Genomic DNA, 14,260 nt, shown 5'->3' with positions numbered 1-14,260 from the left:
AAAAGGAAGAGCAAGTCTGAATGATACCAGTCACTAGCAAAGACTCCCTCCCCTTTCCTCAAATAAGGAAAGGAGATGTGCCAAACAGTTCCGTCCTAAAAAGTATCTACTATTTAAAATACAGGAAATTACCCCAATGATCCATTTTTTGCAAATAACCATTTGGTGTAACGTCAATTAAACAACTGATCTCCTTTTGACAAAAACATTTCCACAAGAAATGCAGAAACCCAGTATACATCATATTATCATAAAGACAAAGAAACAGTTTAAAATCTTTCTAATAAAACTGTGGCAAAGGGTTAAATTTTCAGAACTGTTACATTCCATGAAGGAATTTTGGTTCTACAAATCTGGAGAGCTTTTGAAAACTGCATTCAGTCTTGCTGACTAATTTGTTAACTCTATACCCACAAGGAGAAAAACTACTTCAGAAAAACCTTTATGATGTTGCAAATGCTTTGTGACAACTTTTAGTAAGTAAAACTGTCTACTATATGTAGTTTGAATTCAGACTGAACAGCATGTCTTTACAAGTAGCTGCATCACAAACACTTTCAATCAACACTGTTTTGATTATGTATCAAAATTAAAATGATGTTCTACTCTGAAGGAGTAGCAAATGGTTCAGTTGATAAATGATAAATAATATGACATAACAATGATAAATATTATTATAAAAATGACAAATAATATCATTGTTATCACAAGTACAAGGACAACAATGAGACAATGAAAACAGGCTGTCTGTTCAAGAAGAAGTTACCACTAAGGAAGATTTTCTTTCACCATCTTTCCCACCTCTGGGCAAAGTTACAGTTCTCCATATATTTTCCCCCCGTGTCACAGTAGTACAAGCATTAGCAACAGTCACCAGGAGGCTGTCAAAGTGCAGGCTACTCCTCTCCATTTATGAAGCATTATGACACAAAGTCCATTGGTTCTTCTCTTCCAGTGGAGTTGAAAGATGTTAATTTCAGCCTACCTACTCTAAACAGTTTTAGACATTGCTACTTAAAACCTTTTTCTTACCCTGGTGTTACTATTGCATTTCTTCTCTATGACATTAGAAGTGTCAGCTAAAGAAAGCCAAAAGGTATTTACAGATCCCTAGATATACAGCATGCTGTAATGTCAACACTTCCCTTTCGAGTGCTTCAGGCAGGCTGGTGTAGCAATGGAGATAAACTAAAAGGGTAACAGTGATGGCAGTAAGCATTTCATTGTTTCATTAGCCTTCCTTATTCTACTTTATTCTATATGCTTTCAGTTGGCAGTTGGGATTTTTTTTACTTTTCTCTGTCTGTATATATATGGCTGAGGCAAACAACATAAGCTCTGAATTTAAGCAAAGAAAACCAGTTAGGAACATTTGAATATTTTAAATGCCTTTATAAATAGTACCATAATGTGTAGTGTTGTTCTGAAAGGGAAATGAACTACAAAAAAGAATACAAATGGTTAAAATTACTTTTCATCTCCTTTAATTGGTATTTTACTCCTTTGAATCTCCTCTGTGTACTGTCTCCTTATATTGTTCCTATATGCTTTCATGTTATTTTTCCTTTTAATTTCATTTTCATGCAGATTAAATAAACAAAAAATCTAGTAAACCTATGGGAAGAAATGTAAACAGAAAAAAAATAGTGTTTCTTGCCATATGGTGTGACTGACAAGGCTGTGTACTAAAAGACTACACAGGAATATAAACCAATTGTTGTTTCAAATAATCCTTTTTTGGTGGTGGAAGGTTGTAGAGCAGGGGAGAGTGCTGGGGAGTAACTGTCACTGTTGTGTTTTACAGCTATTTCTGCATCTAACGGAGCTGCCACAGATACCAATCTGGAACATACCAGATGGTAGAATGGAATTAACCTACTGGTAAAATTTTTATTCTGTGACAGTGAAGCACTTGTCATCACTGGAAATAAAATGTTTAGTTTGGCTGTGAAATAGCATCTACCAGGTAACAGCGTTACAAGCTTCCTTCTACTGCTTCCTATAGGAACTCACAAAAACAGGTCAAACTAGTCAGCATTTTGTCCCTTCAGCTTGGCAGAAGCAGCCCTAGTCTATGTGAACATACTGATCCCTTCATTTTCATTATGAATCAGACTAACCTTTTGTCTCCTGTACCTCAATACCAGCCTTTTTAACTGACCGATGGTTCATTTCTGTAAAACAAAATCATTCTTCAGGACAACTGATATTTCAGAAGGCACTCAGTGACATCTTCCTGCTATCTTTCTCAAATGTACAGTAAACATTCCCATCAACACCTGAATTGCACTACAGAGAGTCAATATAAACTATTCAGTAGTTGACAAGGCCAGAGAAAAAAAGGAAGAGCTCAGTTCATGAAAGTTTCTTGCAATAGTCAGCTTTTATGAAACAGAAAGATTTTATGTGTATGCCTAAAGGTTCATAGATTCCCGCAAAAATAAAACTGTTTAGTATAATCAAAATCATAGTGAATTACAGGCTGGTTGAATCAGGGTTTCTTAGCTACTCCTCTTTTATACTTCAGCAAAAACTAAAAAGAAAATCTTATACAAGGACTTCCCTCATCTAACCTGTAAAAATTCCATTACTTTTTTATTCTCATGTTTCTTTGAACAAAAGCTGAGAATTGTTCATGTTCAGTTTACTAGATGCAGATAAAAATATATCCAATCAGAATTACAATTTATCTCGTCCAGTCTCCTGTTATTAAGAGCAGCTGATACCAAACGCCCCAAAGGAAAATCCATTAATTATAAACAAGACAAAAAAGGAATAAGTAGCTTAGTCATTTATAGCAGCCGACTCTTACTGGATGACTAACATCCTGAAGCCTAAGACTTCTTGTCTGTCATAAATTTTTTTATCCGATATAATGGAGCAGTGGATTATATTTTTATTCCTGTAAAACATGTAACCTCTCTCTGAATCCTGCTAAATTGAAGTCTGACTAATCAGGTTCCTCTCCCTGAACTGAGGCTGCTTGCCTTGGGGGTTACTAGATAAACACTGGCAAGTGCTTCCTCTGTATGAAAACAGGACTTCAAATTATAGATTAATTTCTAGATTAATCACTAGATTAATTTTCTAGTGATGAATGCTCCTAATGAAATGAATATAATTTTTAATTTGACCTGTGTTTTTATTTCATACCTTGGGAGTTTTCTGCATGATAACCTCACAGGAAGCAGTTGAGTTCTCAGCCAATGATACACTGAAATTACTAAAATTTTAGAGTAACACTTTTGTTTAAGCAAGTACTGACAATGGATGTGTAAGGCAAATGCATGTTGATTCCTTCTGTGACAAACTCATGTGCCCAGGACTCTTCTTTGACAGAGTGCACAACAACGCTGAAGTACAATCTTAATGAAAACTGAGGAGCAGCACACAACTGCTGCAGGTGAAGCTTGTAGTGCACGTAGATCACTCATTATGCCACTAGGCTCTTGACCAGGAGTACTAGGTAAGTGATAATGACCTGAAGGTACAAAATATGAAGTTAGGACAATAAGGACAAAAAGAACGTACTTTCCACAGATGCAAACTTCCACACTGCTTTGGCATGAACATCTCCAACAAATACTGTTCTGTCTTCTGAAGCAACAATATCATGTGGCATCACAAAGTTCTGTGAAAATAAGCAGTCACAGATCATTCTTAAGTGTCTATGCTTTCACAAGTCCTCCTTAACACCTAACTTGAGCCTGGTCATATTCAATCCTGCTTTAGACTGGAAAATGCAGCAGGTGCTGGGGTTAAACCCAAACGTGTGAAAGGACAGGAATTCCATTTCTATTAAATGTTTGCCTTCTCCAGGGATAACAACATAGAGATTATTCCATATATTAATGCTAAAAATTATATTAATATTATTTCTATTCATATTGTTACATTCTGCTTTATCCACTGAAACACATATTTTCAAAAACAGTCTTGGTTTGAAGCCCACACATTTAATTTTTGTTAAAGTTCATGTGCAAAACAGCTATTTGCTATACTCAGAAAAAAATATCTATCAATATAATTTAAAGTTGGACTGCAAATAAAGAGTGTATGTGGTACCAAGAAGTGGGAATATTAACATTCATTCCTTAATCTAAGACAATATACAGAAACTGTTAAAAAAACCCCCACAATTTTAATGTACGATACTGCATGAAGGACATTTAGCCTTGACTTACTCACTAGTATTCTGTAAAGAGAGATATAACCATACAGTTGCATATTATTTCTCCTTAGGAATAAGCTCTATTTTTTGACAAATTACTAGCATCTAAATATATGAATCTTTCAATTTCTTCATTAGTCTCTTAAATTAACTCTTAAGAACTGTAATGGAAGTAATAAAGTAGGCTTATCCTGCCTGAAGCTATTATCTGTAGGAATCATCTAGAAGTTAGTATAATTTTCAAATGCGTACCATACGTAGAAGCTAATACCCAAAATTCTAGTGTTTTTATTTAGTACTATAAAGAATTCCTTTTGAATACCTTACATTATAGAATGTCTTATTTCCAGCAATAAACAATTTTCCAATTTCTTATGGAAGTTGGAAAAGTAGAATGTTACCAGTGTTCTCATATATATATCATTATATGTAACAGGCACTCTGTGCAGTACTCTACCTTTCTAAGTGGAATGAAAGTATCAATTATTTCTCCAGTAGAGAAGTTCATCACAAATCCTTGCACTGATTCTGCCTCTCCAGGATAGGGCATTCCATTAACTGCAAAGAGGAGACCACCTGCAACAACATTAGATTTGCCTTAATAACACACACATAGCAAACTGCAGTGAAGATGGAACTGTAATAGTTTAAATGAAAAAAGCTGTCTGAGAGATAGAGAGACAGAAAGATAACTCAACAAGAAGCTAAACTACGAGAGGAAAGTTAAGTGAGGTATAACTCACTGAAACTTTGTCATTTAAGAGATGCACACTTAGTTCAAATAAGAAGAACCAGCAAGACAATATTTTACATATAGTTTAAATGTAAAAGGAATGTGAAAGTGTTAAAACATAACCTCAGGAATGCTGTGCTATGGATGGTTGACCTGATAGCACAAAGTTCTTTCAATGCATCAAAAGCAGAAAGTCAGCTGGGGAGTAAGTGGGACCACAGAAGGAAAAGATGTGAAGGGCAACTCAGGGATTAGAGGCCTATGGCAAAGAAATGGGTTTTGTCAGTTTTTTCTGTTTAATATGCTGGGAAGTTTCTAACACTCAATTTTTTTTCTTATTAAAGAGATCAGAGGAGACAGCTCAACAGGAAGCACAAGGTATAAGACAAGTTGGAGGTTATTAATTTATGAGATTTAGATGGCATTCACTCAAATTCAGAAGAAAACCAAATGTGAAATCAGACTTCAAGCCAAATTAAGTAACCCAGCACTGCAAACAGCCACTTGTCTAGAAGACTAGCAGGATGCTGAAGTAGTGCCCACCTACAAAAGGGTGCCTGCAAACACACATTACCAACTCTGGCATCCTTCTCCAGTAAGATGGTAGAATCCATAATGAAGACTGAGACATGGGTGAGTGTGAGCTGTCAGAACAAGGTGTGGCTTCTCTAAGGGTTATACCTCAGCTCTGAACAGGGAGAAAAAGTACACAGGTAAGCAGATTCTACAGACATATTTGTGCTTTCAGAAAACCCTTGACAAGGTAGTGCATCAGAGGTTATTGAATGTGAGTTATCAAAGGGCTGAACAAAAGATCCATTAATGAACAGGAAGCAAAGAGCTAAGCTTAAGGGCAGAGCTAATAATTCTTCAGGACAGAGAAGTCTGAATAGTGTGATGTTGAAGTGATCAGAGTCAGAAATTTTATTCAATAGTTTTCATCAATGACTGAAAAATGGGGCAAACAACAACACCTAGCAGTCTGAGGAAGATAACTGAGTTCTGTGGAGAAGTCAAAAGCTTCATGATACTAAGGAAGTCCAGAAATACTTTTTATACAAATAAGTTGTTAAACAGATGACAGAACAGCTTCTGGAAAGACAAATGTAAATTGATGTTTCTTCCAAAAAATAATCTAGATCATGCCTATGTGATGTTTCAACTTGGAGCTGGTAGCTACAGCTCAGGAGAGACATCTCTAAGCCATCCCTAAAAGATTCCTGAAATCTCCACCTCCAGGTACAGTATCAGACAAAATCTCAGTAGAATGTCTGGCATCATGAGGAGCAGAATTAGGAATGGAGGGGACAGTTCTACACTATGCAAAAACTTAGCATGCACACATATTGAGTACTGAGTGCTCTTTTACTCTCTGCATCTCAAAAAGATTCCAATGAAGCTAAAGACGTTGGAAGAGAAAGGCAAATATGATACTTAAGGGGCTGAAGCAATTAAATAGCTTATGGGGAGAAGCTAAGGTAGCTGGGGTTCTTTGGTTTGAAGAGGATAAAGCAAGATGAAGGAGCACCAGACTGGGGGAGTGTGGAACTGTTATTCAGCTCCCAAAATTCTCAGACTGAGTAGCACTCAATAAAACTAGGTCACTTTTTATACTAAAAAAATAAGTAAAGTGGATAATGAACTTCTGGAGCCTGCAGTGGTGGAAGGCCAATGAAGCAGACAATACAAGTCAGTTTGAAATGGGATAAGAATTTATGGGCAATATGTCTGTAGAAAGATACTATGAAGAACAGATCAAAGGTTACCTCCTAAAACTGCTAAATAAAGGGTTTGTGGATGCATAGTGAATAGGAGAGGAATGACTACAAAATGCATCCAAGCTTACACACACTCTCAGAATGCCTCTTTCCACTGTCAGAGACACATAGATATCAAGCCTCTCATCCAGCACAGCATTTTTTTACATTCTTGCAGATACAAAAGAGAGAAACATGATATTAAATTTGGTATTAAGGAGTCAGGAGCCCAACATGCCAAAATGCCTCATCCAGTTCTTAACATTTACCTTACCTTCAGTATCAGTATTTAAAATCCAATCCCAAAACATAATATAGTTCCCAGAACTTAATATAGTAATTGTTAACCAGACTGTGATATTAAAAATCACAATGTTTTCTGTTTGCTTTCACTTCTCTGGTTTCATGAAACCAAAAAACCCTTCTTGTTCATTTGGTCTTAATTTTGCTCTCTTCAATGGAGTTCAAAATTAGTATTTAGAAATGTTATTATTAATTACAATTCATTATTTACTGATTAACTGTGCAGTCACCAGGAAGCAGTAAGATCATCTACTTGTTGATTTCACATTTAGGGAGTAATCAGTCATTTTTTAGAAACAGATTAGATGCAAGCTTTCCTCGTCTGCAAGCAGGAAAAACAGGTAGCTTTCAAATTTTCCATTGCATCAGGACTACTCTAGAAGATAATTAATCTTCATCCCAAGATAACACAATAGCACTTCAGGAAATGTGACATCGTGGCACAAAGTAACTACTTAAAATATGAAGAACAAGAAAAAGGATTACCTGAAACGTATGAAACTGCAAATAACTCTCTTCCAAATGCTTTGTGTTTGATCTCTCTTATGAACTCCCCAGTCTCCAGCCTAAAGCACTGAATTCGACCATTTTCTCTGTCTGCAACGCACAGCTGACTTAAGTCAGGGATCAGGGCTAAGCTGTGAGGGATACGAAACTGCCCAGGCCTGGATCTGCCTAGAGAAGTCTCTGCAATAAAAAAAAAACCCCAAGTTTAAGTACACACTGAAACTATCAGTCTTACTTAGAAACAGCAGCATGCCACATAATGCAATGTAACCCTGGGAAAAGACTAAGGTCAGCTTGCTTTCTTCCTAGAATTTAGGTAAATAACTCACAGTAGCCTATTTTGTTTTCTTTATAAATCCCAAATTTAGAATTTGCAATTTCCTGAGAGTATTCAGCATAGTTACAGTGATACATAAATGTGAGTCAGGCAGAAATATAATTATTCATAAAATGTAAAATAGATGAAATCACAGCATAAATCTGGCAAAAAAAGATTTTTTTCTTATATGTTTAAGAAAAAATCTGACTTTATGAAAGTCAGAATATTTTCTTGGTCCACAAAATAGGACATGACAATATTTATTCTGAAAACAAGATAACAAACCCCCACTTTTTATTTTTAGTAAATATATAACCACTACAAGTAGCTGTAGAAAAAGTCAAGAGAATATTTGGATGCAAGAACAATGCTGAAATTCATGTAGGGCCTGGAAGGTATTTCAGTTAGAGAAATTAATTAAAAAAATTAATAGTAACATCAGCAAGTTTCTGGTTCATGATGAGCTCATGGTAACAGCAGTATGAGTAAAGTACCAAGAGCCCTGACTGTACCTTCTCCCCATTGCATCACAAACAGTCCATTTGGAGAGAACTGAATAATCCGACTGTTGCAGTAGCCATCAGAGACATAAATGCTGCCAGTGATTGGGTCCACGGCCACATCAGTTGGTTGACAGAAATGATTTTTGTCACTGCCTGGTTGCAAAGGTACTCCTAAGATCAGTAATGGCTCTTTGTCATTGGCTCCTAGCTTGAAAACCTTTTTTTCAGTCAAAAGGAAAAGAAAAGAGGTGTCAGTTATGGAAGTTGAAACCAAAGACCTTAGGTGGCCTAGGGAAGAACTCCTGTAACTGTGTATAAAATAAATTTACATTCTAAACATAATCTTAATATATTGACCATAATATTTATTATTAGTTTTTCAATAATCCTGATTCTAGCAAACTGCTTAAAATACAAACTTCCTGTCATTGCAAAGCAAACAATTTAGTTTCACTTTCTAGGCTTAACTGCATCAATAAGCAAAAGACAGAACAGAAAATTACAGAAGGATTTTGATAGGCTGGAGAGAGGGCTCCATGAGAACCTTGTGAAATTCAACAAGGCCAAGAGCAAAGTCTTGCACCTGGACTGGGGCAATCCCAAGCACAAATACAGGCTGGGAGGAGAAGGGATTGAGAGCAGCCATGAGGAGAAGGTGTTGGTTTGTGAGAAGTTCAACATGAGCTGGTAATGTGTGCTCACAGCCAGAGGTTAACCATGTCCTGGGCTGCACCCAGAGCCCCGTGGGCAGCAGGGGAGGGAGGGGATTCTGCCCCTCTGCCCCGCTCTGCTGAGACCCCACCTGCAGAGCTGCCTCCAGCCCTGGGGTCCCAGCACAGGAAGGACACGGAGCTGCTGGAGAGTCCAGAGGAGGGACACCAAGGTGATCAGAGGGATGGAGCACCTCTGCTGTGAGGAAAGGCTGAGAGAACTGGGACTGTTCAGCCTGGAAAAAAAAGGCTTCTGGGTGACCTAATTGTGGCCTTCCAGTTCCTGAAGGGAGCCTAGCCTACAAGAAAGATAGAAATGAACTTTTTACAGATGCACATAGTGCTAGAATTCCCCATTCAAGTGGGAATGACTTCAAATGGGGAGTTGGTTTAGATTAGATATTGGAAGGAAGTTCTTCACCACAAGGTTAGAGATGCCACTGGTGAGGCTGCCCAGAGAAGCTGTGGCTGTCCCTCCTCTGAAAGTGTTCCAGGCCACGTTGTATGGAGCTCTGAGCAACCTGGCCTAGTGGAAAGGTGTCCCTGCCCATGGCAGGGCAGCTGGAACGAGATAATCTTTAAGGTCCCTTCCACCTCAGACAATCATTCTATGGTCTGAGTGTGTGATTCTATTATTTCTACATGCTGTGTCCTCAAAGCAAATTATTCAACACAACTATATTCCATGAAGTGCACAGGGGGGAATTTCTGTAGGCACATTTTTAATGTTATTCTGAACAGGCCTAGATAAGCAATGTATGTCAAATCTCTAGGAAAATATATTTTTTTTTTAGCAAAATATTATGGTCCTGATACTAAAGCTTCAGAAACATACCTGATGAAGAGCTACATCAGTGACCCAGTAGTTACCATTTTTATCTACACTCAAACCATGTGGTAAATAAAATCTGCAAGCACAAATGTAGAAGAATGAAGTTAAAATCGTTTTTCTGGAGGAATGATATATATGTGAAGATTTCATTTTTTATCTACAGATCAAAAATGCTGCACATACTAACTACATGTAGCATTTAATGAAAAATACAGCTTTACAGATTAGAATTTTCTTGACAATAGTGTCTCAGTTATGAAATTCAGTTGATCTCAGATATCTCATTCAGGCTACCTTAGCATTTATAAGGACAATGTACAATATTCACTTCTGTTAATCTGGCTGGTAGATGAAATTATACAAAATGTTAAAAAATAGAGGTGATAGAGATATTAAATTAATTTTATTATTTGTTGACTTTGTTTATTTATTTACTTTAAGATACTCAGGCTAGAAGTTCACAATTGTATATAAATGCACAAACATAATATAAAACACAAAAAAATTAGTTTAGGGACTCTTTGGCATAAAATATGTGGAAATATTAGTTCAATTAGTAACAGAAAAAAACCCCAACTTACAGACTTTTGCCTGTGGAATGGAGCAGTTTTGCATTACTTGGATTCAAGACAATAATTGTGTTCTGTTCAATTGGTCCAAGTCCTCTTTGCTGATAGACAAATTTGCTGTCAAAAGAACTGTACAAAAAGAGTGAAATAGAAAGCCAGCATTAGAAGGTTCTACTGATGAACAATATACACAGAACTTAAAGCCAAGTTTTGTAGTTCAGTTCCAGTGTGGGGTTATTGGCTTTTTTTCTTTAAATATAAACCTTATTACATCACTCTATAATTGTAAGAGTTAATAGTGTTGTATGTCTGAATTTTCTACAGAGGTTATGACTTCTAAACTAAAGGAGCACCAAATCAACACAGCAACAATTAAAGATAGTCCTAAAGCAAGTAAGTAAAAACCCCTTTTCATATTATTTTGTTTAATAATTTCATTGTCATGGCAACCCAGAAAAGAGAAATTCAACAATATAGCTTAAGAAAAAAATATAGGGAATCACTAGGGCATATCTGCCAGTAAAACCAGGTATACTTTGTACCATCTAAGGCAGTCTGTGCATGTTTGTGTGTCTTCTGCTTTTTCAATTTTCATATGCAGTTCAGTATTTTGCTAGAGCTTACTACTACAAGATTCAGTTCTTATGGTTCTTACTCTTTTCACAGTGTGCTTACGCAAGACTATAGGATATTATATGCATTCCTCCTAATCCCACAAAATTGCACTCAATTTTCAAGGTACATGGAATATATTCATAAAAAACATTTGTACCTGTCACTGTTTCATATATTAAGAATCAGGATAAACTTTCCAGAGGACATTTACTAGGCATGAAATTATCATATGCTTCCAAAAAATAAATATATAGTTGTCTAGAGAGATATATAGATATATTGATGTAGATATAGAGAGATATATAAAAATAAAAATAAGGTTGTCAGAGACGTTGGCTCTTACTCTAATCTGTTAAAATATATGTTCAGCTTTTAGTGAAGGTAAACAGAGTGCAAAATATTTTGAACAACATTTCAGGCTAAATGTTAGAGCATGATGTTTGATGTGAATGAAAAATGCATGAATACAAGGACCATTCCCTGCTCCCACTTTGTATTTTAAAATCCATTTGTTAATCCCAAGAGAAATCCAACCATGATTGATGCTCCTTGGAAAACAAGAATATACTTTGTAGTCACAGAGAAGGCTATGAATAAACCATTAAAACTATGTATTGTACAGCTCTAACAGTCTCACATCTCTATAACATTAAATATTTATATGTCTAGAATTTTTAATGTGGAAAAGTAGTATTGGCTTTATATATAACCAGAAATATCAATACAGAATATGTTTAAGTTTCTGCATAGGCTATGATTAAAAAATAGTATTTAGATACTGCCATTGCCTATCGTAACTATCTGTAACTATTGAATTTCTGGTAGAAATAATGTCTGATGTCAAAATAATCCTTTTGACAATGAATGGTTAAAAAAAAAGTGAAAGCTACTAAAACTCTCCTCAGAGTTCTGCCATCATGCAGAGGAAGACAATGGATAATGGTAATGACACACAAAGGCCTATACTGGTGTTGTACCTGCTTGTTTGAATGTGATTCAGCAGGTGCTGTTATATTCTTTACCATTCATGAACAGTAATCTGCCATAAGAAGTCCTCTTTATTTTGAAGTTTTATTTTAAAAGGGGTCTAGCACTCATAAGGGCTTGCTCTAGCTATGGATTACCAAACTGTAGCATCAACAATGGACAGATTGAACTAATCTTATTTTTAATCTACATAGATAGCTACAGAAAATCTACACAAATTATCAAAGAAAAGAATCTTAGTGATGGTAGATATCGTACAAAACAAGCCCCATCACAAACATGATTGTATCTGCAGAACTGACTACCTAGACTACTTAAAATAATTATTTGCTTTCCTTATTATGATTTTGCTTCTTAGTAATGGTGCTGTCTAGACGCCTAGAACAAGAGCCTAAGTATTTCCTGCTCTTACCAGATCTTCTGGGAACTAAGTGATTTCAGTGTAAACAAGAGATTGTATGGTATGCAGAGAAATTCTAGTGAACTTGACTTTATGGGAGTGATCTTCCATTCATCTTCTCCCTGTCAAACTTCTTTTCTAGGAAAATGACTAGAATGCTACAAAATCACAGTCACTCTTTTTTTCCCAGTGCTTGAGATTAATTTTCAGGCAATGTTCCTTTGTTTTAACTGATAAATAAGAACACAAGCAATGCTGACTACTTCCAGCTTAAAAGCAGCAAGACCAAAACCACACAACAAAAACAGCTAAAGACAGTAGTTGTATTGCTCTAAAACATGGTTTCCTGATAGGTTCTGCACTTTGATACTGAAGGACAAGTAAAATCCACTGCATATCTACTACCTCTAATTTCAAACTCCAATGTAATTTCATAGTTATGTTTCCACTTCTCATCTGTCCACTTTACAGTAATGCAAAGAATTTCTTGCTGAATTTATTATCCTTCTTGTGGGCTACACTGTAAATTGAGACAGACCACCTGATCTCATAACCTCTGAAAGCACAACCCTGAGGTCTTGATATTCTTGATCAATATCCATCACCACTGTGGTACTGTACTCAGCCTGCCTACCTTGACAAGAATGCAGCAACAAGAATGTAACTGATATTCTCTAATAAGTTCTTTATAAATTGGAATAATAGCATACATTTTTCATCACAAAATGCAAAATAACTTCCAGCTGATTCACTGCTTAGCCAGCTGAATAGTTTTAATTTTTTTCTTTCTACACAATACATGCTGGTTATAGCAAAGACTGTTCTGAAACGGAAGAGACAATGCTGTAGAATTGTCTTAATTATTTAAGAGGATTATTTTTTTAGAACCATATACTGAAGGAATGTTACAGCCAATGCTACTGCAAAACTGCTACTGTATTACAGTGCTTGTCACTGCATCACCTTTGTGCTTTAAAGTAGACTGAAGTTACATTTTGCAACAGCATAGATCATTCAACCTGCTATATTAACCTGAATGAGGATCCAGCTTTTGTGGCATATGTTAATAACACATATTATAAATATTTGTGCATAGCCCAACAGCACAGATTGTTTTTGTTTTAAGCATTGAAACAGGAAATAAATTCTGGGCTTTCAGGCTATTGATTTATCATGTTTCTAATTTGGTAAAGAATATTCGATTAACTGTGTATTTGTAGCTAATGATAAAAGTTAACTTAAAAGTCTGATAACTTCTTATGCCTCCCCCATACAACTGTAATGATAAACCCCTTCCAAATACCTTTTTTTTTTTTCTTGAAAAACGAGAACACCTATTACTCCTTCCTTTTTCATCACAACGCATGAAAGGGACCTCAAACTTAATACCCATGTATGTACCCAAAGGTAAAAAGGGAAGGCTGACTGGGTGAGCACATTTCTGTGTTCCTCTTCTCCATGCCACAAAATATGGAACAAGTGCTTAACAACAGGCATGTTTTCGAAATACATTTTGAAATCATCATACTCTATATAAAAGGCCTACAGAGTTCTAGTTCAGCTGACTTAAGGGTCCCTAACAACACTAGATTTCCTATACATTGATTAACTATGCTCCACAAAAAGAAGAAAGAAAGTAAGACTTAGTAACAAAACCCCTCAAGAACTAGGAATTAATAATTAGTTATCTTTATGGAAGGCCATGTGTAGTGTTACTGAGCACTGGTGGTACATACATACTACATATTTCCACACTACATATCAACTCCAATCTTCTTCTGCAGCCACAGCATAATGAAGCTGAAGTTCTATCTGTATCTCAAAATGGTTGATTCATCACACACACCTGTTGTT

General features: G+C 36.0%; 1 protein-coding gene across 8 annotated transcripts in view; it reads right to left on the bottom strand.

The window, feature by feature from the left end:
- Positions 1-14,260, bottom strand: part of PAM (peptidylglycine alpha-amidating monooxygenase) — a 124,792-nt gene that overhangs the window by 2,815 nt on the left and 107,717 nt on the right. For 6 of the 8 annotated variants that reach the window (XM_038123236.1, XM_038123233.1, XM_038123235.1 and 3 more), the window contains 7 exons: positions 10,417-10,533; positions 9,839-9,911; positions 8,303-8,510; positions 7,451-7,651; positions 4,629-4,747; positions 3,532-3,631; positions 2,121-2,174 (listed from right to left, as the gene is read on the bottom strand). In XM_038123236.1, coding sequence (XP_037979164.1) covers positions 2,121-2,174; positions 3,532-3,631; positions 4,629-4,747; positions 7,451-7,651; positions 8,303-8,510; positions 9,839-9,911; positions 10,417-10,533 — 872 coding nt within the window. The remainder of the gene's footprint in view (positions 1-2,120; positions 2,175-3,531; positions 3,632-4,628; positions 4,748-7,450; positions 7,652-8,302; positions 8,511-9,838; positions 9,912-10,416; positions 10,534-14,260) is intronic. The other 2 variants (XM_038123240.1, XM_038123237.1) reach the window with 1 other exon arrangement.

This window comes from Motacilla alba, chromosome Z (genome assembly GCF_015832195.1).
Source record: "Motacilla alba alba isolate MOTALB_02 chromosome Z, Motacilla_alba_V1.0_pri, whole genome shotgun sequence".
NCBI lineage: Eukaryota > Metazoa > Chordata > Aves > Passeriformes > Motacillidae > Motacilla > Motacilla alba.
The sequence above is the reverse complement of the archived record's forward strand: the minus strand, read 5'-3'. Positions and strand labels throughout refer to the sequence as shown.